The sequence below is a fragment of the Sciurus carolinensis genome, chromosome 1, assembly GCF_902686445.1.
Source record: "Sciurus carolinensis chromosome 1, mSciCar1.2, whole genome shotgun sequence".
In the NCBI taxonomy this organism is placed as follows: domain Eukaryota; kingdom Metazoa; phylum Chordata; class Mammalia; order Rodentia; family Sciuridae; genus Sciurus; species Sciurus carolinensis.
The window spans coordinates 175,026,937-175,053,861 of record NC_062213.1 but is presented as its reverse complement, the minus strand read 5'-3'; the positions used below and the strand labels follow the sequence as shown (position 1 = coordinate 175,053,861).

The 26,925-nt window shown below is 38.0% G+C and overlaps 1 protein-coding gene across 1 annotated transcript in view; it reads right to left on the bottom strand.

The window, feature by feature from the left end:
• Nucleotides 1-26,925, bottom strand: part of Zswim5 (zinc finger SWIM-type containing 5) — a 170,844-nt gene that overhangs the window by 21,910 nt on the left and 122,009 nt on the right. The window contains 11 exon segments of the mRNA XM_047542621.1: nt 1,877-2,034; nt 2,860-2,995; nt 3,357-3,617; nt 5,489-5,626; nt 6,128-6,217; nt 6,220-6,273; nt 9,717-9,898; nt 15,013-15,166; nt 15,169-15,186; nt 20,990-21,140; nt 22,327-22,475. Coding sequence (XP_047398577.1) covers nt 1,877-2,034; nt 2,860-2,995; nt 3,357-3,617; nt 5,489-5,626; nt 6,128-6,217; nt 6,220-6,273; nt 9,717-9,898; nt 15,013-15,166; nt 15,169-15,186; nt 20,990-21,140; nt 22,327-22,475 — 1,491 coding nt within the window.

The following is a 26,925-nucleotide window of genomic DNA, read 5'->3' as shown; positions in this document are numbered from 1 at the left end:
TAAACCCAGGGGAGCTCTACCCTAGCTTTATTTTTAAAATTTAAAGAAAAAAAAAATTTTTAGTTGTAAATGGAACACAATACCTTTATTTTATGTGGTGCTAAGGCTCAAACCCAGTCCCTAACACATGCTAGGCAAATGCTCTACCACTGAGCTACAACTCCAGCCCTTCCCTAGCTTTTTTATTTTTTATTTTGAGAAATGTTTCATAAAGTTGCCCAGGTTAGCTTTGAAATCCTTCTGCTTCAGCCTTCTAAATTGCTGGGATTACAGGCATCTGCCACAGCACCTGTCTTATTTCATTTTTTATTTTATTTTATTTTATTTGGGGGGGGGTACTGGGGATTGAACTCAGGGGCACTCGACCACTTAGCCACATCCCAAGCCCTATTTTGTATTTTATTTAGAGACAGGGTCTCAATGAATTGCTTAGTACCTCACTTTTGCTGAAGTTAGCTTTGAACTTGTGATCCTTGTGTCTCAGCCTCCCAAGCCGCTGGGATTACAGGCTTGCACCACAGCACCCAGTTTTTAAGTACTTTTAAAGATATTTTTTTCTCGACTGTCTTCTGGTTTACATTACTTTTTAATGAGACATTTGCTGTTATACTTGTCTTCTGTCCTTTGTGGTATGTCTTTTTGTTTTTTAATTTAACTCCAGTTGCTTTTAAGTAATATTTTCTTTTTTTTTACTACTGGTTTTAAACAATTTGATCATTATGTGCTGGGTATAGTTTTCTGCATGTGTCTTATGCTTGAGGTTCACTGAGTTCCTTGGTTCAGCAGTCATCCTCTTTATCCTGCTAGGAATCTAATTCATGTCAGGCTACCTACTTTCCTCATGGTTGCTTATCATCAAATTTGATTTTTTTTCCTAATAAGACTAATGAAAAATGTTATCTCTGTGTAATTTTAATTTGCATATCTCAAGTGAGACCAAGGACTTTTATTTTTTAAAATATCATTTGTATCCCTTTTTGGGTGAAATGTAGACTCATATCCTTTGATTCTTCTACTGGTTTTTTGGTCATCTGTATGTTGATTTATATATATTTTTACCTTTTTTGCAATGCGCATGAATTTTTTTGGCAATAAGAAAATAAAACAAAGTTATTTTTAATTTGAAAAAAAGTTGGGTGTGGTAATATATGCCTGTCGTGCCAGCACTTGGGAAAGTGGAAGCAGAAAGATTGCTTGAGCCTGGGAATTCAGAATCAGCTTGACACCCATCTCAAAAACACAACAAAGCAATACCCCATTTCAAAAAGCAACAGCAAAATAAAAACAAAGCAAAAATACTTCAAAAACCCATGCAGTTTCCTGGTACAAAATACTCAGTCCATAGTAGCTGGTATTTTATTATAGCTCTTCATCTAGGTGATTATTTTCATTTCTCTTTGCAGTGATGCCTGCATATGTGGTATGTGACCTTAAAGGCCTAAGTGTCACACTGGACTCCCTACCTTTTGACCAGGGGTACTGGAAAAATTACAAACTCTGATTTGTAAGATACTATCTTGGTCACCATTTCATTACATCTTCCAATGGCTCTGGGAGGCTGATAGGTCATTGACAACGATCCCCATTTTATAGATTCTGAAACTCAGGCTTGGAAAGTAAACTGACTTTATCATATGGAAGGTTATATTTAGATGTTAACTAAAAATAATTTAATTCTATATACTCAGGGTCCTACAATTATAAACAAGGGCAAAGTTTTAGTTTGGACTCAGATGCCCTTTCTAATTAGCAATAAAAGTGAGGATCCCTATCACTTTGAAGTCCACAGTCTCCTCAGGAGACTGTAGGCCAAGCCTTGAACAGCCATGGCTGGGCAAGCACCGTGGGGACACCAGTATCTAAGGTCTATACTTACCTTTGGCAGCAGTCAGCATGGTGGAGGCTAGTTCGCATTGCTGTGATTCCAAATGTCCAAGTGTGAACCAGCGAGGATAACGGCTGGGCACCACAGACACCATATGGTGTGGGTGGGAAGTGTCACCTGCAGAGGCTGAATTTTCTAGAACAGGTAACCTAGAAGAACCAGAAAGAGTCATCAGTCATCATCTAGACCTTGCCTATCTGAGTCACCTTAGAGAAGCTTGCTCTTAATTGGGGAGGAGTTTAAGAGGGAAGGATAAACTAAGAGTTTTGAAGGTTTTCAAACGTGTGGGTCTATACTCTATGTGAGGTAAGTGACTGAGCACTTGTAGAAATCAAGCTGAATAGGCCCCACTGTACACAGACTTGAAAAGTCAGCCTAGAGCAACAGGGTTATTTTTAAAAAACATAAGAAATATACACCAAGACTTTCCTGTTTTAGGCTTACAGTCTAATTAGTATTCTTCTTCTATATGCTCTGCTCCCTTACAGAAGTCAACATGCCTAACCAAGGATTCTATTCTAGTTTGGAAGCAAGATCCCCAAAGCTTACTGTTTTCAAGTCTTGAAGTATACATACTTATTTCTACTTCCCCCAGATTTCTCTGGGGACATGTACTTGGGAACCATGACTCAAGTAAGTTATGGAAGGGCTCCAACCCTTTCTCAGGCTACCTCAATGGATCAAGAATATGGAGATCCAAGTCTTGTGTGTTCCATATCTAATAAATCATAGCATCTCAGGGGATTCCTCAGACAATCTACCATGAGAATAGCCAGGGACTGAAGTGGGTCACAAACACAGAATCCAAATAGGAATCCTAGATCATATGAAAATATCAAAACCATTTTAAGGCAGATTTGTGGGCAGGCCAACAAAACAAAGAGGGAAAGAGAAGAAAGTAGGATAAACAAAGAGACAGAGTATTGGAGACTTCTTCTTTGGTAGGGGCAATGGAATGGAAATGGGCTACCCACCTCATGGCACGTAAGGCTAATTTATAGGACAGGTCTGGATCATGAGGCAGTAAAGCTGAGAACAAATACTTGGCAAAGGTATGCATGGGAACACTCTCTCGGTGGATGACTTCTCCTAGGCCACTGAAGGGGCCTCCTGCAGGAAGAAGATAAGCCCGATAGTTTTACTTATCTGTATGCTTCCATTCACCAGGCTAGACTTTAGAGTCCCATGGTCTCATGCATGTTTGCCAGTCATGGGAACCTTCATTACATTTTTTTAAATATATTTTTTAGTTGTAGGTGGACACAATACCTTTATTTTATCTTTATGTGGTGCTGAGAATCAAACTCAGGGCCTCACACATGTGAGGCAAGCGCTATATAACTGAACCACACCCCCAGACCCCTTCATTACATTTTAATTGTCATAAATATTCCTGTACCTGTGCAGGTAGAGGAGGGGTGTCCAGGGTCACAGGCAAAGACACTGTGACAATATCCCCTTCTCTACTTACCTTCTAGTAGTAAGATGCACTGTTTCCGCAGTGTTTGTACTAGCTCATCGTCCAGCTGCAGTTCCTGGAGTTGGCTTAGAAGTTGTTCCTCATTACGACACACTTTGTCCTGGGCATACAGGCCTTCAGGCATTACCCTCTGTTGACCCATGCCCATCAGAGCAACTTCCAGGGCCAATGACAGGTAGGACTCACTGCTGTTTGGGCAGCCTGTAGCCACAGGTACATGCTGGTATACAGGGAGTCTGCTTTCATTCATATCTGAGGGTAACAGGGTATCAGGTTCTTTAGGACAGGCGTGGTAGATTGTTCTATCCTCCCACACCCTCCCACTTTGGAAAACTGCTTGATCAATAGTTATTTCAGAAGCTAAATCAGAACCCCAGAGCAGTAATAAAAATGCACTGAAAAAAGATTACACAGAGGCACAAAGGTTTCCACCTCCTTCATAATATATGAACTGTCCAGGCCAGTAGAGAATTATAAAATTGAATACTTATCTTCTGATATCTTATGACATTATGTAATATCATAATTGTCCATCGCTTTTACTATAGTGTGAATACCTTAAAAGGATGAGACTAACTTGTTCCACGTATCTCCAGGGCCTGACATATGGAAGGAGTTAAGTATGTATAGTAGTGAGCAAATAAACCAAATGCAACCTCAGGTTTTCAAGCTATGTGTTACTGTGCATATGAAATTGATTAAAGATATTCTGTACACAGGGTATCAGAGGAAAGATAAAGGCAACCCTACCACAGTTTGGGCTAATCCTTTTATTTCTACATAGAAAAATCTGTATTCAGTTAAAATTTTTACTTTGGTAACACTTGCAAATTCTATGTTATTATTATTTTATATGTTCCACCACTGGGTTCACAATCTCAGGAAAAGAGTATAGGTTTAAAAGTCAAAGTCTTTGACAGGTGTGTTGGTATGCACCTGTGGTTCCCGCCACTCTGCAGGTTGGGGTGGAAGGATCACCTGAGCCTGGGAGTTTGAGACCAGCCTGGATGACACATAGTGAGATCTCTTTTCAAAACAAAAGGCACATGACTGAAATCCCAGCTATTGGGGAGGCTGATGCAGGAGTTCAAGCTAGCTTCCACAACTTGTTAAGACCCTGTCTCAAAAGGAAAAAATAAAATGGGCTGATGATGTAGCTTAGTGGTAGAGCACCCCTGGGTTTAATTCCCAATATTGAAACAAAAAACAAAACAAAACAAAAAAACAACAAACAAACAAAACCCAAAGCTAAAATCTTGATTTCTTTCTTTTTTCCTTCATCTGATAAGTATTTCCAGAAGACTATTAAAATGGCAGGTTCTACACTGAGTGTTAAGATCACAAAGACAATTAAGTTATAATTTATCTTTTCAAGTAACTGATAAAATTGGTAAAAGATACTAATTTGTAAACAGATTATAATGCAGTGTGCTAAACACTCAAGTAGATATAGGTAACAGTACAGTGGTGCCAGAAAGGAGAGAAGAATAAAGTTTGTCTCTATCTAGTCCTGGCTACTCTGTGATTCTGTTAGACTATTCTCCTCTATTTCTCATTTATAAAACTGGCACAAAAATATCATGAGGGAGAATGTTTAAAGGAAATCAGAGAGAGTATTATTCCACTGCAAGGGATATATACACTTTTTTTTTTTTTTTTTTTTCTTGTAACAGGGTCTCACTATGTTGCCCAGACTAGCTTAAATTCCTGGCTCAAGGGATCCTCCTGCCTCAGCTTTCCAAGTAGCTGGGACAGCACGCAGGGCTGTGCCACCATGCCTGGCTTGATATACCTTTTTGGTAGATGTTCTCTCCCATTTTCAGACTGCTCTGAACTTATGGCCTCAGACTCCTGAAATTCTTCTAGCTCTGGGACTACATTCTTTAGCCATTTATGGCAGGGAAATGAGAGAAGCAAGGAAGCTGGCAAGGTAAAATAGACAGGGACAGACCAAAGGGTGGGAAAGGAAAGTGGGAAAGAAAGGAAGCCTATAGACACCTCTCAGGAATGCTCAGTTTGGACAAGATTGAAAAAAAAGGATACGAGAGGAGTAGAGTAGAGTTTGGCAGGGAGGACAGGGCTGCCAAGGACAGTTCTGGCTTGTCTAAGGCTGACCCTTGTACCTGACACTTCCATATAGCCATCATCATTCAGGCGGCAGGCTTCAGTCAAAGTCAGAAACAGGCAGCCAATGGGATCCAGGGGGTGGCCCACCCAGCCCTCCAGGTTTGTGATGGTTGTGGTTCCTCTCTGCAACAGTTCTAGAAACAAGCAGGTTCAAAGTTTTAGATAGTGATAGATACATGTTGCTCTTTTCCCCTGCTTAGCTCTCCTTATCAGTTTCATTCTGGGAGTTACAGAAAAGCTTCATTTATTGTCTTGCCTTGGGTTGATAGGATTGGTCACAATCTGATCAGTCAGTTGTTAGGCCATGTGATGTGAATTTAGATTGCTTGCTGGTAGTTCATATGTGGTTACAGCTTTACAGCTTTGAAAGGGTCTTCTCATACAAGACCTTAGTGGGCCTTTCACCTGCAGAGTGAGGGAAGCAGGCAGGCATCATTGTTCCCACTTTACTGCTGAGAAAATTGAGATTTATAGAGATAAAGGGAGGCATTTCACACAGCAGTAGAATTCTTGGACTTCTGTAGCTCCTGCCACACCATGATACTTAATGAAAATTAGGTTCTAGTTCTCATATTCCCTGAGGATCCTCATTAGCATTAGGCCTAAAGAGGTTAGATGACTCCTAAACACCATACCTTTTTTCTGATGCTTGTAGATTTCCAACTGCCGCTGCTGTTGCAACCTCAGAGTATTAATAATGGCCACCGTGAGTCTGAGGGCCTCTTTGGATAACCATGAGAACGCAAAGCATCAACCCGAGCACAAGCTGTAGGCACATGCTCTACCAGATAAAAGAAAATATTTTGATCTAGTTAAAATTTCAAATCAGGATGCCAAGCATGATGGCACATGCTGGTAATCCCAGCAACTCCACAGGTTGAGGCAGGAGGATCCTTGAATTAAAGGCCAGTTTCAGCCCCTTAGCAAGGCCCTCAGCAATTTAGTAAGATCCTGTTTCAAAGTAAAAAATAAAAAGGACTGGGGACACAGCTCAGTGGTAAAGCACCCCTAGTTTCAATCCGCCATGCCAAAAAAAAAAAAAAAAAAAAATCAAATCAGGAAAATTCATACTTGACAAAGGGAGTTTGTATTCAGTTCAGTTTCTCAAATTCAACCTGATATCGACTTTATACCTGAAACTGTTATTTTATATATATATATATATTTTATCTTTAAGGATACAAAAAGTTGAATAAGGCACTATAGCCCAATGGTAGAGCACTTGCCTAGCAGGTGTGAGGCGCTGGATTCATCTTCAGCACCACATACAAATAAATAACTAAAATAAAGGTATTGTGTCCATCTATAACTAAAAATATTTTTTTTAAAAGTTGAATGAGTCACAGGTGCCACCTTGAGAGAGCTACCTTGCAGCTTCAGGATGGTGGTACAGTGTAAAAAGGGATACATGAGTTGGGTGCACACCTGTAATCCCAACAGCTCTGGAGGCTGGGGCAGGAGGGTCACAAGTTCGAAGCCAGTCTCACTCAACAAAAGTGAGGTGCCAAGCAACTCAGTGTGACCCTGTCTCTAAATAAAATACAAAACAGAGTTGGGGAAGTGGTTCAGTGGAGTGCCCCTGAGTTCAATCCCCGGCAGCCACCCCCCGCCAAAAAAAAAGACAACACAACCAGGATGACAAAATACAGTATCTCTTTGTGAACATGTATTATAGGAACCCACTGGAGGTAAGAACTAACTGCCCAATGGGAAAGTCTGATTCATTTGTCAATCCTATATTTCTTAAAGACCTACTATACACCAGGCAGTGTGCTGAAAGTACAAAGATGAATAAGAAATGGCCACTGCCTTCAAAGAGCCCACAAATGATATATAATCAGTTAATTATAAAACAGTTAATGAAGTAGTCCCATGATGGATATATATGTAGAAAAAATATTTCAGTTGTACTTTGAAGGACAATCAAGATCATGAATAGGTGGATAAACAGGGAAGGCATTCTTGGCAAAGGGAACATATAAGAAAAGGCATATAAGAAAAAGTATTCTATGTAACAAAATATCTTCAGAGTATGGCATATATGGGTAACTAACGTGAGGTTGTATGGCTGGAAATAGCCTGGAAAGGTAGATCTGAATTAAAAGGGGTTTGACCATCATTAGGAAGAGTCTAGATTCACCTTAGTGATAATGGAAGATTATTGAAGGCTTATAAATGGGTAAGTGATTATAACAAGCTTTATCGTTTATCCATTTCTTTTAAAACTAACATTAAAGTTACAGAAATAATTACAGATTTTAAAATACAGATAAACAAAATATAAAATAAAAATCAGATAAATACTCATTCCAGTTTCATGTATATTTAATCTATCAATTTTTCACTAAATGGGATATTACAATTGTTTCTTAAGTGGATTTTTTACTTAATAGCACATTGTAAATATATAGACCATTCCACTGAATATGTGTGCATCCACGGAATTAATCCCATATTGTTGGACATTTAGACTGTTTCCAATTTTCCCATCTGTGCATTATTTATATCCATGCCTAATGAATCTCTTAGCTTTATGCATATCCTGAATTACCGCTCAGGATAAATTCCAAAATATGGAATTCCTTGATCAAATGGTATAAATGAGCTGGGCATGGTGGCATCCACCAGTAATCCCAGCTACTCAGGAGGCTGAGACTGGACGATCACAAGTGTGAGGCTAGCATGGACAACTTGGAGAGATGCTGTCTCAAAATAAAATTTAAAATGGACAGGGGATATAGTTCAGTGGTACAGACTTGCCTGAAAAGTATCAGGCCCTGGGTTCAAACCTAGTACCAAAAAAAAAAAAAAAAAAAAAGATTTTAAAGGCTTTTGACAAGGTGTTACTTCAAAGAGGCAATACACATTTAAATTCCTACCTATCTCATGCAATTTCTCACACCCCAGAAGCTAATTATCTTTATTTAAAAATTCCTGTCCATTTGACAATTAAAAATGGTATCTCAGTATTGTTTTTATCTTGGTACTGGGGATTGAACCCAGGGGTGATTAACCACTGAGCCACATCCCCAGTCCCTGGGTCTCACTGAGTTGCTTAGGGCCTCGATAAGTTGCTAAGGCTGGCTTTGAACTTACTATCCTCCTGCCTCAGTCTCCTGAGCCTCTGGGATTACAGGCATGTACCACCATGCCTGCCTTTAGAATTGCAGTAATTTATATCTGTTTATTAATGAAGTGTATATTTTTCACATGCTTGTTAGGTTTATGTTTTAGAAATACTGGAGAGAAGAGGAAAGATGATCAGAGGTAATTTTAGGTGGTAACCCACAGGGAGTTTGGCCAAGGGTTTTTTTTTTTAAACAGGGAAATGTAGATTCAATTAGAGCTTTTATGGGGTAATGGATGGAGGAGGGAATTGGGTAAAACAATGAAAATCTATGTGATTATTTTAAGATTCAAAAAATGAATATTTTTAAAAAGAATGTTTATTTTGGAATGGGTATTCTGTAATAAAGTCAAGGACAGACTGATTGATAATAAGAATACTATTTCAGAGAAAGGTTTAAATTCAGATGGAACAGTTCTATAATGTTATGAAGGTAGGTAAGAAGGTGGGAAAGAAGAAAGGAAGACAGCTTGATGACAAATGAAGATTGTGTCCTAGTTGCCAGCACAGGGTAATTTAAGTTTCAAACTTGGTGTTTTGTGTTTCCTTTTTTTTTTTTTTTTGTACCAGGGATTGAATCCAGTGGTGCTTAACCACTGAGCCCCATCCTCAGCCTTTTTATCTTTTGAGACAGAGTCTTGCTAAGTTGCTGAGGCTGGCTTTGAACTCACAATCCTCCTGCCTCAGCCTCCTGAACTGATGTGCCACCACACCCAGGAAATTTGGTGTTTTTAAGCAAAATATATAATTTCAGAGTAGAATATTATGTTACTCAATAACCACTGTCTGAGAAAGCCTGTAAATTGATGTCTAATGCTTTGTTACACTCTTTGAAATATATTAACTCCTTTATCCTCCCAAAGTTTAGAGGATAGGATACAAATCCTATTTGAAATTACTGTACCTCAACTAAGCACATATACAATGGCTTCAAATAAATATCCCAAATCTCTCTAATAAAGGTCCCAAAAGAGATGTATGAAGACTGTCCAAATTGTAGTTGGTTTTGCCGGTATTTACACAGATGGCTAATTTGGGCCTCATATGAGGTGAGGTTGGACTCTGAAATTCTTGGAGTAGATGATGGCTGGACTTACCAAGCCACAGGGGCTGGCCATGGGAATTAAAGAGTAGTCGCTCACTTTCTCGCTGGCAGGCAGGAGCTGTATATATATCACTGCTGATAATTCGCTGTAGGTGGCTGTCTTGCCAATGTAACTCACGGCCTTCAATGGCTCTAGTGAACACTGTTCGTCTTGGTCTGGATAAGGAGTCTGGGAAAAGAAAAAAGTGCAGCAGCACAATGTTGGATAATCTGAAGTTCTAATCCCTGGATCTTCATCAAGGTGGGAGGTTGGGCAGAAGAACTGTCTAAGGGCAATGAAAACAACCACTCCACAATCTGGATATTTGTTGTGCTGCTTCCTTCCTGGATAATCGTTAGTATGTCTGTGCTCCCTATCAGAAGAACCTTTTACAAAGATCTATCGTTGCCTTCCTCCTTTCACAGAAAACAAATTTCTACTGGGACTCAGAGGTACACGAAAGCTAGGAGAGGCAGTGATGTTCAGTTACTCAATCACAAGGATGCAAATTGTTTCTATAGAGGTCAATGGTAGAGAGAAGCAGCCAGGTAATTTCCCTGACTAATCCATAATTTGCTTCATTTGCAGCATGACCCTTAGCAGACTAAGGGCTTCCATGGAATTCATATTAAAAGCTGAAAATGAGCTAAAGTCCTATATATGCTGGTACTTTAAAATATCACACTAATATCTACAGACTTATAATCTTATTCCCTATAAGAAAAGCTGATGCTGGCAAAAGAATAACTTGTTTTCTCATTGTAATCTTACCATGTCCTCTCTTTTTAGGAAGAGTGCTCCAGGAAAATAAATTCTATAGATAAAGTAAGCTCATTTCTTAAGGGTAGTATGCAGGTGAATCAAACGGCAGATATGTTGTCATAAACTATCGACTTAGGGGGACTCGGGGAAATGACATTTAAAAAAATTTTTAAAAAGGGATAATTTAGATAATGTTTGCCAGATTAAGAGCAGTTAAAACTATTTGGGATCAAGACCTGAACTACACAAATATTTCCAGAGATACCCAAATTAGGAGTACATCTACTGATTCTGTACAAAAAAAATTGTGTGGGAAAGTCAGAAGATTCAGATTGAACATGAAAGAAACTAACATATTCATCCACATAGGAAAAGGCCTTGGAATCTGCTCATCTCTTTAGAATTTAATATATCCTACTGGGTATGGGCTCAGATGATTAAAGGGCATTATCATCAGAGTAGCTCTGATAGTATTTATTGAAATTGCTTCTTGTTCAGTCCCTCCATGGAAGCACACTAACTCTTCTGCTGGCTGAAGTCTAACCTCCCTCCTGCTGAATTGAGAATTTGCTAGGGATGTGCTCAGCTAACAATGGGGACTGGGCTCCCAGTATGTCTTACAATTCATTAAATTAGAATATAATATATACCTAAATTATAGTAGTACTTTTCTAGGTGCTGAGGATATACAAAGTCCTTATATTTAAAGAACTTTACATCCAAATGGAGAGAGATAGTTCAAATATACAGAATCTCAGATACATTATCTGGTTAGAAGTACTATGGAAAAGACTAAAAAGGCAAGTTGATGTTAAGTGGGGTTTTTGTTTTATATAGAATATAAAATAGCATATGAACAGCCAGGTACACTGTTCTGTGCCTGTAGTCCCAGGCACTTGAAAGGCTGAGGGAGGAGATTCATTTGGGCCCAGGAGCATAGAAAGATGCCATCTTAAAAAAAAAAAAAAAAAGGAACACATTTGAATAAAGATCTGCAGGAACAAGGGGCCAGCCTTAGTGACACTGAGGGGAAAACATTCTACGTGGAAGACCCAGAAAGTACTAAGTCCTGATGTGGGAATATATTTGGAGTGTTTGAGAACAGTAAAGGAAGCCAGTGTAGTTGGGATGGAATGAACAAGCTGTATGGGCAGTTGCTACAATTATTTATGAGAGATGATGATACTGGTTCAGAGTAACCAGTAGTAGAAATGGTAAGCAGTTGAATTATGGATATATTCTGAAGGCAAATGCAATGAAATTTGCTCACAGATTAGATTTAGCGTGAAAGACAAAGAAAAATCAAGAATGACACCAAGATTTTTCAGATAAAGATGCCATATATGGAGACAGGGAAGACTACAGGAGAAGCAGATTTGGGTATGGTTTATGGGGAAAGGAATCCACTGAGATGCCTATTAATATATAAGCAGATATATCAAAAAAGCAGTTGAAAATACAAGACTAGAATTGAGAGGAAAGGTCTAGGCAGAACAGAAGATATGCATTTGGGAGTTGTTAGCATATATAGATGATTATTCAAACAATGCAATCAACAATTTAATATAGAAAGAGAAGTGATGTAATGACTGAGCCCTGAGCACTACAGCATTTTAGGTTTGGAAGGAGTGGAAGAGACACTTCAGATTTAGAAGAAGGGGACAATGAAGTAAGGGAAACCAAGAGAGACTGATGTCTTAGAAATGACATGACAAAGATGTTTTATGGAAAGAATGGTCAGTTCTTTAGCAGTTCAAACACTGCTAAAAGGTCAATGAAGATTATGACTGACTTAAAAAAAAAGAACAATGTTTAGGGTAATTAAGACCACAGGTTTCAGAAATTGTGGGTTTATAATTTCTTGATGAATGTGAAGAGATATTTTACTACCATATGTAAATACCTCAAATTTAAGTTAATTTGACTGTTTTGTTAGCAAAGAACAAAAACTCATGCAATTACCTCAACTAATTTAGAAGTTTTAACAATAAATCTTGTGATGCCTAAAAATAAAGATTATGACTGACAATCACTAGGTTTAGCAGAAGTTAGCTGTAGTGACCAGTACAAGAGCTGTTCAGTAGTGGTGGGAATGAAAACCTGACTGGAGTGAATTCAAAGAATCAGAGGAGAGGAAAAGGAAATAGTAAGTATATACTGTTATTCTGAACACTTTTTCTTAATTCTACCACCTCAGAGAAATAGGTTGATAGCCAGAGAGGCATGTGGAGAAGCAAGAAAGTTTTGGTTTGTTTAAGAATGGGACATAGAATAATGTGCTTGCTACTTATAGGATTGATCCATAAGGAGGGTAAAATTTGTGATGCAGGAGAGATAGGAGCTAATTCCTACAGCATTATTTTGGATAAAAGGAAAAGAATAGGACTTTGGGAAGAAGTGGAGGGCTTGGACTTGGGCAGAAGTACAAAGAACAAGGCAAGAGGCAGAGGAGATGGGCCAATACTGATTTCTTTGACTCATTAGGTCAGTAACTCTTTTGAACCAACACCACAGAGGTGGTAATGGAGTTTTGGAAACTTCTGATTGCTTCTCTAATGTCAGTGATCAGGAAGCAAAACTCAGCTGAAAGCAGGAAGAGGAGGAAGTATAGAAAGTTTTAGGAAAAAGATGATATGATACAGTAGTTTAGAAGAGTGAACTGGTATAGGCTAGGAAAATGTAGCAGATGTCCAGAAAACATTAACTTGAAATTTGTGGTCATAAATTTAAAATAAGACCAGTATCATGATTGTTTTCTCTCTAGCCATGGCAAGTTGTGTAGGTGTGAGTATCAAGAAATAAGGGAAATGGAATGAACAAAGTTTAGAGATTTGCTACATGAGTCTAATAAGGGAAAGAGGGAGCTCAGTGTGTACACTAGAGAGCAATTGTAATGATGTACCAAGGAATTTACCTGGATAAGAAGGACAATGAGGCTATCAAGACAGTGAAAATATGGGAAGATCAAAATTTCTAGCAGGTCAAATAATTACTGGAATTGGGATATTAAAGAAAATAAGCAAGAAAGACTGGTGATAATAACTGGAGATGTTTAAGAGGGTGTAGTTATTGGTAATTACAAAGTTTAGGGCATGACTTTGGGATTGGATGGTTAAATCATGGTAGAAGATGAGAGAACTGAAAAACGGGGAATCAAAGAACTGAGAGACTACAGTACTGGAAGGATCATCTCTGTGGCTACTGAAATCACCAAGAATCATGACAGGATTAGTGACAGAAAGTAGTATTAGTAAGTCAATGGTTTAAAAAAATCTTCAAAGAAAAAAAAACCTTCAAAGAATGAGCGGTATTGATGCAGAAGTCTAAAGATGACAAAAACAAGAGGGTAGGAGTAGCAGATTGTCTAGTTTAATGTCATACAATTTAAAATTAGGAGGTATTTTAGGAAGATGGGAAGGATAATGATGGAGAAATGGCAAAAAAGTGAATAGGGTGCTTTCTACTTCTCCAGCTCCACTGGTAATGGGATATGAGAGACAGATACCAGTCACAACTTGAGAAGAAAGCAGAGGAAGCAACATCCTCAAAGAAGAGCCAGTAACAATGAAGAACCAATATTTATAACAAGGAAGAAACTGCCAGACTGAGGCATGCGTTTGTATGCATTTGACCTTCTCTATTCTATCCAGGGTCAATATTAAAATGGTGGCTTCCTGTGTTGTGCAGGCTAGAAGAGTGCTAGGTACCAGTAGGTTTAATAAAGTGATAAGATTATAGTCTCTTCACAACTTATTACCTTAGTTCTTTAAATACATTGACAACTAATTATGGTATAACAGAAGAAGACCAAGCAAAACAATAATTTAAGTGGTTTCCTCCTTAAGATTAAAAATATCAATAGCAATTACTTAAAGAAAGGTAGCAATTACAAAATCAGTATCTAATAAAATCTCTTACCAATAAAGATTCTCAATGAATTAAAAAAGCAATCAGTTGTCAGTATCAATAGTCTGAGTTGGGTAAAATAACATTGATGTGAACATTGATACCAAGTAACATCTTTAGGACAATGGGTTCATAAGACAGATGGTATTAGTATCACTGTGCTGGATTGTCTTAAAATGGGGCAGGAGTCCTGGCAACTTGGAGGATAACCCCCAACCCCCAAATATCAGCTATATAAAAATTTGAGGAAAACAGAGAACAAGAACAGAGTAAGAAATGGTCACTTTTTCCACTTTTCAAAACGTCTTCTGGGTTACAATCAACCACAAACGAAGGCCAAGATCCAAGAGACATAAAGAACCTGAAGGGTAGAGAGGAATCATGACGAGGGTTTTAGGACCTTGTGCTGGGCAATATGTAAGGATTCTCTAGATATGGAAAGGATAACATACCCAATGTCAAAGACAAAGGCTTACCCTTATTTAAGATTTAAAATGAATAAAAAGACAGACTTTTCATATTTAGTTTGGTAATGTGGACAACTAAGAGGCTGTCCAGCTACAACTGTTCTTGGATTTTACCCTCTTACCTTTTCAAGTTCTAAGCACAAAAAAACTAAAAGGATACTCAACTCACCTGGCTGTGATTGACATTCTGGGGAAGTGCATTGGTGATGTTGGGAAGTTCATGCCCATAGTTCCCATCCTCTAGGGGACAGACATCAAGGTCACTCCACTTCTGCAGTTGCTGCAGCCAACAGGATTTTTCCTCCAGTTTGCAGTGTGGATTTAAATTATGCACACCCATAAAGCCCCTAGAAAAGAAAGCAATCCACATGTTTGATACCTCTCCTTTGACGTATGTGTAACCCTTACTGTTTCAGTTTCATTTAGGGTGGTAGAGAAAGTTCCAAAGCCACAGTGGCTGCAGGTGTGGCTCAGTGTAGAGTATGTACTCAGCATGTGCTTTAATGAAGTGACAAAATATTAGCCTTTTACCACTCATGCCTTGGTTATCTTAAATACACTGATGACTAATTATGGTACAGTATAAGAAGACCAAGAAGGTCCCCAACACCAAAACAAACTAAAGCAACCAAGCAACACTTTTCTCAATTAAAAAAAAAAAAAAAAAAACTTGATATGATTTTCAAACTGTCTTATTTTTCCATCTCCAAGTTTCCTTAAAGCAGAGTAGCCAACTGGATATCTGGATCTGTGGGCCTCTGATGATGAACAAGACAGATTTAGAATTGAACACTTAGCTAAAACTTGCAGTCTAACAAATATTTTGAGAGCCTTCTATTCACCGAAGTCCTATACTGGTGAAGAAGGCATTGTTCCTACCCTTGAAAAGCTGTTTAGTGAGAGAGACTGATAAATAAATGCAAAACCATTCAGATACATGTGTTAATATAAAGATATGTTCAGGGTATAATAGCAGCACGAAGGAAAGGAATTTAGGACAAAGACAAGGATTGGAAGGAAGGTCAGAAAAAGTTCCATACATTGACTGGTTGGACTTTCTGACCTTTAAATCCCTCAACTGTAAAATCAGTAACACAAAAATACCTAATTGGTAGGGACAGTATTTTTGCAATTAAATGGGATAACATTTACCAAGGGTCCAGTATGTAACCTGGTACAGAGTAGAATTTTAGTAGTTCCTATTTTCAAGGAAAATGATTTATTTGGGACTTAGGTTCTGAAACTGCTGATCAACATGTGATGCCTTAAAACCATTACTTCCTTCAATTTTCTGTTACTGGAGCAGAGTATCACATGTTTCATATAACCAGTGATACTGTTTCTTTGACCATATCACCCTCTTTTTAAAGAAAAACTGCTTCTTTCTTCAAGGCTGGTTATGAGGCTATGCCAGATAACTTCTCAATCTCAAGTTAGCAATAACATGAAGTGCTTCTTAATTAAACATCTTTTGGGATGGAGTTACATGCTCCATGGATAGAGGTACATTCAAACAGTATTTCAAAGCTTCTCAAAAATCAAACAGGAATGCTTAAAAAGGCCATCTTAGCCTCAGTTTCAGATACTAACTGAAAATGAAAGTTTATTTATTGGTTCAACTCCATTTGTAAAATGTGCCATGAAAAAGAAAAAATACTATGTAATAATTACAAAAATGGATCAGAAGGTGATTGATTATAATAGTAGTAGAATTTATTTTATAGTTTAAGAAGTGCTTTTCATTTATAGTGAAGGAAAGGATTTTCACATTTAATCTTCACACAAGGAAATCAAGACCAAAATGAGGCCACTCTATTTGACTACTTGAAAGACAGTGATCTAAAAATGGCAAAATCATTAAGATAATAGGAATGGAAAACAGACTGGGTAAGGTGAAAGAGGTTTAAGAGGTAAAGAAACAGTATTGATGCTACAGTCATGTAGGAGTTCCTATTTCCTCATCATTCAGATATTGAGAAGCCCTAGAAAGTAAGTTTAAGTAGTTTCACCTATAAATTTAAAATGAGCTTTCTGTCTTATTAAGTAGGTCCTTATAATTTTTCAAAAACACTCAGAAACTGTCACATCGCTAAAGACCAAAGCAAGAAAAATCCTACAGTTGCCTATATTTAACAGCATTCATAATACTGTGTTATCAGTATCCAAAAGTATGTTTTTCCTACAACTTAAAAAAAAGTGTCGAAAATTCTAAGCAAATGTATCTATTATGGAAGTTTAAATATACATAATTATTATATATTATATATAATAAGAATAGCAATCTTCTATTTCTTTTTATCAGCTAGCTATTATTTTAAGCACTTTATATAGATTATTTTGTTCAGTATTCCAACTCTTAAGGATCAACAAGTCTTGGTTTGGATACAGAAGGCAGAAAATGGGGAACCAAGGATGACTCTTACATTCTCTTCTTATGTAACTAGATACAGCTGAGCATGGTGGCACACACCTGTAATCCCAGTGACTTGGGAGGCTGAGTCAGGAGGATTACAAATTCAAGCCCAGTCTCAGCAATTTATCAAGCCCCTGTCTTAAAATAAAACAAAACAAAAACAAACAAAAAAGGGTGGGGATGTGGTTCAGTGGTTAAGGGCCTCTGAGTTCAATCCCTGGTAACCCCCCAACCCCTGCAAAAAAAAAAAAAAGTCACTAGATACTTCTGATACTGTGTACTGAATGGGGACAATAAAGGGAAAATCAGGTTTGGCAGTGAAATTAAGAGTTCTGTGATGGCTATATTAAGTTTAAGATGTTTCTTAGAAGTGATAGGCAGTTAGACACAGGGGAACGGGTCAAGGCTAGAGATATAAATTTGTTTTTGTTCCTTTGGGGTATTGGGGGATAGAAACCAAGTCCTTGGGCATGCTAGGCAAGCACTCTACCACTAAGCTATACCCCAAACCCTTACATACATAAATTTGTTACTTGCCTTCAACTGGATACATTTAAAACCATGGAAATCAATGTAATAATTTAGGTAGAAAATGTAGGCACTGTGGGATACTCAGTATTTAGAAGCACTGGGGGAAGGTAGAGGAGGCTGCATATGGGACTGCGGAAAAAGCAGTCAGGAATATAGGAAGAAAACCAAGAGAGTGTATAGGTATAGAAACCAATAAAAGAATAAGTTTCAAGAAGAGAATGGTTAATTTTATTGAAAACTGCTAAGTGGTCAAATAAGATGAGAACTGAGAATTGATGATTGTATCTAGCAATATGAAAGTCACTGGTGATTCTGACAAGAGTGATTTTAGTAGAGTGACTGCAATGACAATGGAAACCCAACTGGAGTTGCTCAAGGGAAAATGGAGGTAAGCAAATGGAAACAGTGACCACAGATAACTTTTTTTAGAATATTACTTTGAAAAGAAGATGAGAAATGGGGTAGGAGTTGAAGAGGTTGGCTGGAACATCAAAGAAACTGTTTATTAAATTTGAGATTCAAGATATCAGAGCATAATCGCACATTGATAGGAATGATTTGCATGCATGTGTGTGTGTGTGTGAGAGAGAGGGGGGGTGAGAGAAGTAAGAGAGAGAAAGACAGTAAGAGAAATTAATAATGTTAGAGAAAGGAGAAAACTACAGGAGCAAAGTTCTTGAGAAAAGGAGATAGGATGGAATCCAGAGCAAAAAAATAAGGATTGGTTTTACATGGCAACATATACACTGGATTTTAAAAGAAGGGAAGGTCAAGCATATGGGTACAGACATGGATGGGTAAATAGATTTGTAGGTGGGAAGGTGAGGAATCATCATTTCTGATTGCTTCTATTTTCTCTAACTCAGGAACTAAAAATAGTGAGCTTATTTTATTATACTGGTAGTTCCTACACCCCTGCCTAGACCCTCCACAGGTGAACAGGCCTTATGAATATTTTCTTATATATGAAAATGTCAGAAATGAGAATTATTCATAGTGAACACAAGTATATAATAAGAGCTTTAAAAACCCTGTGAAACAGTTCTGCTTACTTCCTCACACCTACTTTTGTCCCAAAGGCCAAGCCCAAATCCACATCACAGTCCCATGACTGGCACAGAAATTACTCTACGACATTCAGGACTCAGATGAAACTCTCTGAAGAAGGCTAATTTCAAATTCTCAAGCAACAAACAAAGAACATAAGATAGAACACAGGAATGTTTGACTTAAGAGTCAGGCGTAGCAGGCCAGTGTTAGAACCACCACTCATGGTGTGTGACCCTGAAGAAAATACTTAAATTTTTTGAGCTCAGATTTCTTATCTAGAAATATCTTACCCTGGAAGGAATTTCATGTCTACAATACCTTTCAAGGGAATAGTTTAGAAGCAGTTTCTAACTTTCCATGCTTTGTGTCATAGAGTCCTATAACTCTGGATACAACTGGTTGACCAACAGTTATAGACTGTTGTAACAGTGTTGTAATAGTGTAACATTCTTAAACTCCAAAAAGTGTGACTATGTCACAGCAGATAGACTTTATCTATAATTCCTTATTTTATTCTGTATGAAGCAGTAATCAGATCTGTTTGTTTCTTTGCAATAAATATACAAATACCTCATAAAGTTATTATGAGAATTGAACAAATAAAGTATAGTACTGAACACAGAGACTAGCACATAACAATAATGTACCTATTTATTATTTTTTATTAGAGCTTTATGGTTATAGTTTGGGTCCATCCCAAAAAACTCATACATGCATGAAAATTGATTTCAGTTCATGATCCTCCCTTTTCCCTCCCCTATTTGTTATTAATAAGAACTGCAAAGCCATTACTACTCTAGGTTGTATAAAAAAGCCTCACCAGGGATGGAGTTGTGGCTCAGTGGTACAGTACTTGCCTCACATGTGTGAGGCCCTGGGTTCAACACTCAGCAGCACATATAAACAAGTTAAATAAAAGATTCATTGACAACTAAAAAAATATTTTTCAAAAAAAGCCTAACCACTCACTCTGAAAACCCAGGTTTACCAGCCCCCAAACAACCAAGAATAGTACCAAAGTCATTAAGCCATAACCCCTGACATTTTCAGAGCTAGACTATCAACATAGGCTTCATTCTAGAACTCACTAAAATCACAAGTTGGCTGTAGTAATTTCTTGTGACATTTTGTATGAGTGTGAAGTTTGTTTTCTGGGGCAGGGGACATATGGAGGAGCTGTATTAGAACTTTAGAATATACCATATGAGAACTTTCTCAATATAACTCCCAAATGGGGCTACAGTTGAGTGATGAGTTCAGGGTATGGAAGATTCCGCCAATAGGGAGAGGAGTAACGTATTAGCATTGCAAAACTGGCCTTGGAGCAGGGAAATGAAAAAGATAAATGATGACCAAAGGGACGTCCTTCATTAGGGAGACCGAGAACAAAGAGGCCACAGTTCAAATCTAATTTAAAAGTTCTAATGTCCTCTACCAGACTAGTGGTGATGGGGAATAAAAAGTGAGAATGGACACTAAATGCGTTTAAAGGTTAAGAAATCAAATGAAGTTGGAGTCTGGATGCAGGGAATTAAAGAAAAATGAGTGCCTGACAATAAATTTGGTAGAGTAAGCATTGGGGTCAATGCTGACATGGGAACCTATTTTTATAGAAGTCCCAAGTTAATTTGGAATTCCCAAATGGCAAGTAGGTAGCCTCTTACCATGGAAAGAAGATAAGGTTGAGATCTACAAGTAAGCTCTGAAGTCATGATATTTAAAAAAAAAAAATTCTTAAGGGAGTATGGAGAAAGAACAGTAATAGTCCAAGTCTAAGTCTTGGAAACTGTCTTATATATACAAGTTCTGGCCATGAGTGATACAGAAGAGTAGATTCAGAGAAAGCAGCAAGGGTGAGGTTGACAAATACTTGGAAAACTAGGCTAGTGCTATACAACAAAATCTAAGAGAAGAGGTGTTCTTTCAGCAAGGGCTTTTATGTGGGTATTATATGGAACAGAAAGCTAATGTCAATAGCAATGCTGTAGAAGCAAAATTGTAAGTTCAGAGTTACTCTGGTTTGTTGCTGTAGAACTTAAATATTCCACCAGTTAGACTTAGCAAGACCTATGCAATAATTGATAGCCAATGATCACTAATGTCGCCAGAGGGTGAGCTTGTTGGACATAACACTTCTCTGAGAGATGGAGACTTACCTAATTCATCCCAGAGTTGCCTGCACTTGTCTGTCATGCTTGTTCCTTGCTGCCTCCAAAGTGTGAGTCGTGGGTCAGCCATAAACTGCTCAGTTATAAGTGTCAGCATCCTGGCTCCATTAGAATCTCTCATCCGCAACATCTCTCGAACCTGTCACATAAGGAAGGGCAAGAGATGGTGAATACAGAGAATAAAAGGGTAGGAAAGAAGGAAGGGGAGTAGGTAAGGTGATGTATTTGAGCACAACATATCCAAAGAGCCAGAAAGAAGCAAGGCCTATCAGCAAGGTCTCTGCATGTGCCAAGAAAGCTTGTTATAATGAGATACCATGCCACATCCACTAGGATGGTTAGAATCAAAAAGTCAGAAAACAAGGGCTGGCCAAAATATAGAGAAATAAGAACCACATGTATTATTGGTAAGACTATAAAATTATGCAACCACCTTAGAAAAATGGTCCACAAGGGAACTTGTACAACAATCTTTATAGAAGCATTATTTGTAATAGCCAAAAGGTAAAAACAATCCAAATGTCCACATCCATTTATCTACAGGCAAAAGGATAAAGAAAACGTAGAGTATCCATACCATGGACTATCATTCAGTCATAAAAAAGGAATAAAGTACTGGTTCATGCTAAAACACAGATTAACCTAGAAAAAAACTAGGCTAAGAAGCCAGTCACAAAATACTATATGTAATATGATTCTATTCATATGAAAGTCCAGAATAGGGAAACCTAGAGAAAAAAGTAGATCAGAGGTTGCCAAAGGCAGGAATAAAGGGATATGGAGGATAAGAGTGAGATGGGCAAGGGTATGAGGTTTCTTTTGAGATGATGAAAATGCTGATTTTGATGATAGCTGCATGTATCTGTGAATATACCAAAAACTATTGAACTGTGTATTTTAAATGGATGAATTGTATGGTATATGGGTTACATTTCACTAAAGGTATTAAGGGGGAAAAAAGAAGAAAGCAAGCTGGTTGTGAGGGCCCCCAGTTTCAAAATACTGACTTTCATGGATACTGTTGAAACTAGTCTTTGAGGGTTCATCTAGCAACCTTAGGTTCAAAGCAGAGAGAAGATGGTTTCCACATAAACGCCCCCAGCAATGCTAGCTCATTTAGAAAAAAGAAACAGGACTACCAGGGTAAGGTAGCAGGGCTCCCTGGATGTGGCCTGCTTAGGGCTGTTCTGCTTAACCCCTCCCACTAGGTTTCAGGCAGTCAGCAGAGCTAAGTCAAGTGAGCCAGATTTAATGCATGAAGACAGAAGTATAGTGAGCCAAGTTTACTTAAAAGTTTAAAACAAATAAGCCTTTTCATATCTTACCTTGGCAAACATAGAGTTGAGCTGCTTTCCAGAGCCATAGTAACCACCCTGGGAAAGAAAGAGCTTAACTTGTTCTTTCACCTGTTCTTCATCCAAGTGCCAACAGTTCTCATCATCAATGCTGGCCCCAGCTGTGGGATCAGGGGCACCTGTGAGGAAGGGAACAGTGAAATGAATCCCTGAGTTCACATGCTACACACTCAGCTACAGGCAGGTTGTAAGCATATTCAAACACAGATGAGTTATCTTGTTTTTTGGGTTTTGTAAAAATAAATGTAAGAGATTTAATACTAATTTCAGGTTCACATAAATTGTAGTTGTATTTCTTCCAAGGACACAAAACCACTGGGGGATTAGTCTATCAGAAAATATACATGTGATATTATGAAAAATAAAACATAGGTCTCTGTTTTATGTCCTGGTATACAGCTTCTAAAATTCTTGGAATCTTCAAGGTGATAAGCGTGACTTTCAGCCCTATACCCCAACCTTCAAGGAAGGGACAGGGGCTGAAGGTTCAGTTGATCACCAATGGTCAATAAATTAATTAATCATACCTATGTAATGAAGATGCCATAAAAACCCAAGGGGACAGGATCTGTAGTTTCCAGATGGCAGAACATGGGGAGGTTCCTTGAGAGTGGCACACCTGGAGAGAGTATGGAAGCTTGGCTGCTCTTCTCATATACCTTGACCTGTGCATGTTTCCATTTGTATCTTTTGTAACAGTCTTTATAATAAACTGGTAAATATAAGTAAAATGTTTCCCTGAGTTTGGTAAACCACTCTAGCAAATTAATCAAGATTGAGAGGGGAGCCGGGCATGGTGGTGCACACCTGTAATCCCCAGCAGCTCAGGAGGCTAAGGTAAGAGGATTGAGAGTTCAAAGCCAGCCTCAGCAAAAGTGAAGCATTAAGAAACTCAGTGAGACCCTGTCTCTAACTAAAATACAAAAAATAGGGCTGGGGATGTGGTTCAGTGGTCAATGGTCAAGTGCCCCTGAGTTCAATCCCTGCTACCCTCCCACCAGCAGGAAAAAAAAAAAAAAAAGATTGAGAGGGGAGTTGTGGGAACCTCAGAAGCACAGCTAAAACAACCTAGGGCTTTTTTTTTTTTTTTTTTTTTAAAGATATACATGACTGTAGAATGTATTTTGGTAGAATATACATACATAAAGTATTAACTTATTCTATTAGGTTCCCACTCTTATGATAGCACATGATGTGGAGTTACCCTGGTCAAGTATACAAATACAAGGTTAGGAAAGTTATGACCAATTAATTCAACTGTCTTTTCCTGTCCCCCCAACTCCCTTCCCTTCATTACCCTTTGTCTAGTCCAATCTATTTCTATTATTCACCCCTCCCTCCCTTGTTTTGGGTTAGCACCCACAAATCAGAGAGAACATTGGCCTTTGGTTTTTGGGGACTGGCTTATTTCACTTGGCATGGTATTCTCTAGTTCTATCCATTTACTGGCAAATGCCATAAGTTCATTCTTCTTTATGACTAAAATTCCATTGTGTATGTATACCACATTTTCTTTATCCATTCATCTGCTGAAGGCCACCTAGGATGTTTCCATAGCTTAGCTACCGTGAGTTGAGCTGCTATAAACATGCACATGACTGCGTCGCTGTATTATGTTGTATTTAAGTCTTCTGGGTATAGACCGAGGAGTGGGAAAACTGGGTCAAATGGTGGTTTCATTCCAAGTTTTCTAAGGAATCTCCATACTGCTTTCCAGAGTGGTTGCATCTGTTTGCAGTCCCACCAATGTACGAAAAGAATCTTTCTCTCCACATCCTTGCCAACATTTATTGTTACTTGTATTCTTTATAAATGCCATTCTGATTGGAGTGAGATGGAATCTCAGTGTAGTTTTAATTTGCATTTCTCTAATTGCTAGAAATGTTGAATATTTTTTCATATATTTTTGACCATTCTTATTTCTTCTGTGAATTAGCTGTTCAGTTCCTTTGTCCATTTATTAATTGGGTTATTTATTTTTCTGGTGTTTTCTGAGTTCTTTGTATATCCTGGAAATTAATGTCTTATCTGAGGTACCGGTGAAGATTTTCTCCTAATCTGTAAGATCTCTGTATATATTCTTGATTGTTTCCTTTGCTGTGAAGAAGCTTTTTAGTTTGATACCATCCCATTTATTGATTCTTGGTTTTACTAATTGCGTGTTAGAAGTCTTGTTGAGGAATTTTGTTTCCAAGTCAACATGTTGGAGAGTTGGGCCTACTTTTTCTTCTGGTAAGTGCAGATCTTGGATCCCTTTTTTTTGTTTGTTTGTTACAATTTCATTAATTTCGGCTCTGATTTTTATTATTTCCTGTCTTCTACTGCCTTTGGCTGATTTGTTCTTTTTCTAAGGCTTTGAGATATAAAGTTAGATTATTTATTTGGTGATTTTATATTCTTTTAATGAATGAGCTCAATGCAATAAACTTTCCTCTTAGAACTGCCTTCATAGTTTCACCTGGAGGCTTTCTTTTTTTTTTTTATTTATTTATTTTTTTACGTTTACATAGGGTAATGATGTTTATTTATTTTTCCCTCCCCCCCACCCCTCCCACCCCTCCCACCCCTCTTTTCCCTCTACACAGTCCTTCTTTCCTTCATTCTTAGCGCTCTCCTTAGCCTAACTCTAAACCTAACCCTAAACCTAATGCTAGCCCGTCCACCCCCCATTCACCTGGAGGCTTTCTGACTGGCATCTGAAATGGCGTGGGGAAGGACTGAACCCTTAGTTGTGGGATCTTAAGCTATCTTCAGGTTGATAGTGTCAGAATTGAATTGGTTAGAAGACAATCATATGCCAGCTACAGATCTGTTTGTTTAGTTTGTGGGGGAAAATCCCCACATTTTTGGTCACAGAAGCATTCTGCGTTGTGTTCAGAGGGTATGGTAGGGGAAACTGACTTTGTTTTCTCAAAACACAACAGGAGAACAGTGATGTATATTTTCCTAGTAATTGACATTTTTTCTCCTTTTTGCTCTTCTATGAAATTCAAATATGCCTTAATGTCTATGTAGTATTTTAAAACAATGACTCTCGTAAAACATAAAAAAGTCCTATTTTAAAAAGTTCACTATAAAACTGCTTTCTCTAGCACAGGCAGAATTTGCCCTCTTCCCTAGTAGGCTGTTAGCCCCTTGCTCACAGTTGAATCCATAATGGCATCAGCTATAGCATGTAATGTGACAGGCATTTTAGAAAAGTTTTGGGGATGAAAATTCAATCTTCTCTCACTGTCTTACAGATGGAGTCCCATGACAAGTTTTTAGAAGCCTGCCTCCAAGTGATAACTGACTGACCCTAAGTCAACACTCTGTAGATATAGTCATGCAATAGGTTATAAATATATATCACATTTTAATAAGTTAGTAAACTATTTCTCTATGGCAGAACCCTGTTTAGTGAAATCTGGGTTTGTACAACAAAGTTACTCTTCTGCTTAGCTTTTTTAGACCATCTTACTCTCCAGGGAATTAGGATGGTTCACATTCATTCATTCCACAATGTATGATTAACTCATATCATCTGTCAGAGCACAGTAACTACTGTATGCTATATTTCTTCTAATGTTTTATTCAAAACATAATTCTAATTGTATCACTTCCCTGATCCAAAGTCTTCAATGATGCACTTACTAAATTAAGTACCAATGCCTTAGTTTGGCATTCAAGGTTCTTAGTTTTGGCCTTATCTTTCATTTCTGGCCATGTTTTCCTTACACTTATGTTTCAGGCAAACACTGTTCCTGGAAGTCAACCATTATATATCCTTACAACTTACTTTTATTTCCCATTTACTTCCCTCCTATTTCCTCTAACGTGTTCTTTGGTTAAAAAGAAAAAATTCAGGGACTGTGATTGTGGCTCAGAGGTAGAGCACTTGCCCACCATGTGTGAGGCACTGGGTTCAATCCTGAGTATCACATAAAAATAGATAAAATGGAGGTACTGTATCCATCTACAGCTAAAAAATTTTTAAAAAGAGAACACTGTTCTTTCTAAAAAAAAAATTAAAAAATCAACTATTCTCACTGTCATATTATTTCAGCTCTAGAATCAGGACTGCAATAAAAAACACAAACTATAAGTACCCAGCAGGCTAACATTGCTGAGGTTTATGTACTGCTTAGTTCACTTGATAGGGTAGACTCTTTCTTTACCTCCTCACTAAATTAGTTGTATAACCCACTGCCACCTGCCAAAAGTAGGCCCAAATTATTTTCAGTATAGAAAGGCAAAACACTCTTCATAGCACTCATTATTATTTCTGTTACATTTTGTTTTATGTTAAAATTGTGTGGTGGCACACACCTGTAATCCCAGTGACTTGGGAGGCTGAAGTAGGAGGACTGCAAGTTCAAGGCCAGCCTCAGCAACTTAACGAGGCCCTAAGTAACTTACCAAGACCCTGTCTCAAAATAAAAATAAAAGGGAAGGGGTTGGGGTGCAGCTCAGTAGATAAGAGTCCCTGGGTTCAATCCCCAGTGCCCAAAAAAAAATGTGCATTTTCATATTTCCAATTAAATTGAAAATTTTAAAAAAAGATTCCTTTTTGTACCTCACAGTGCCTAG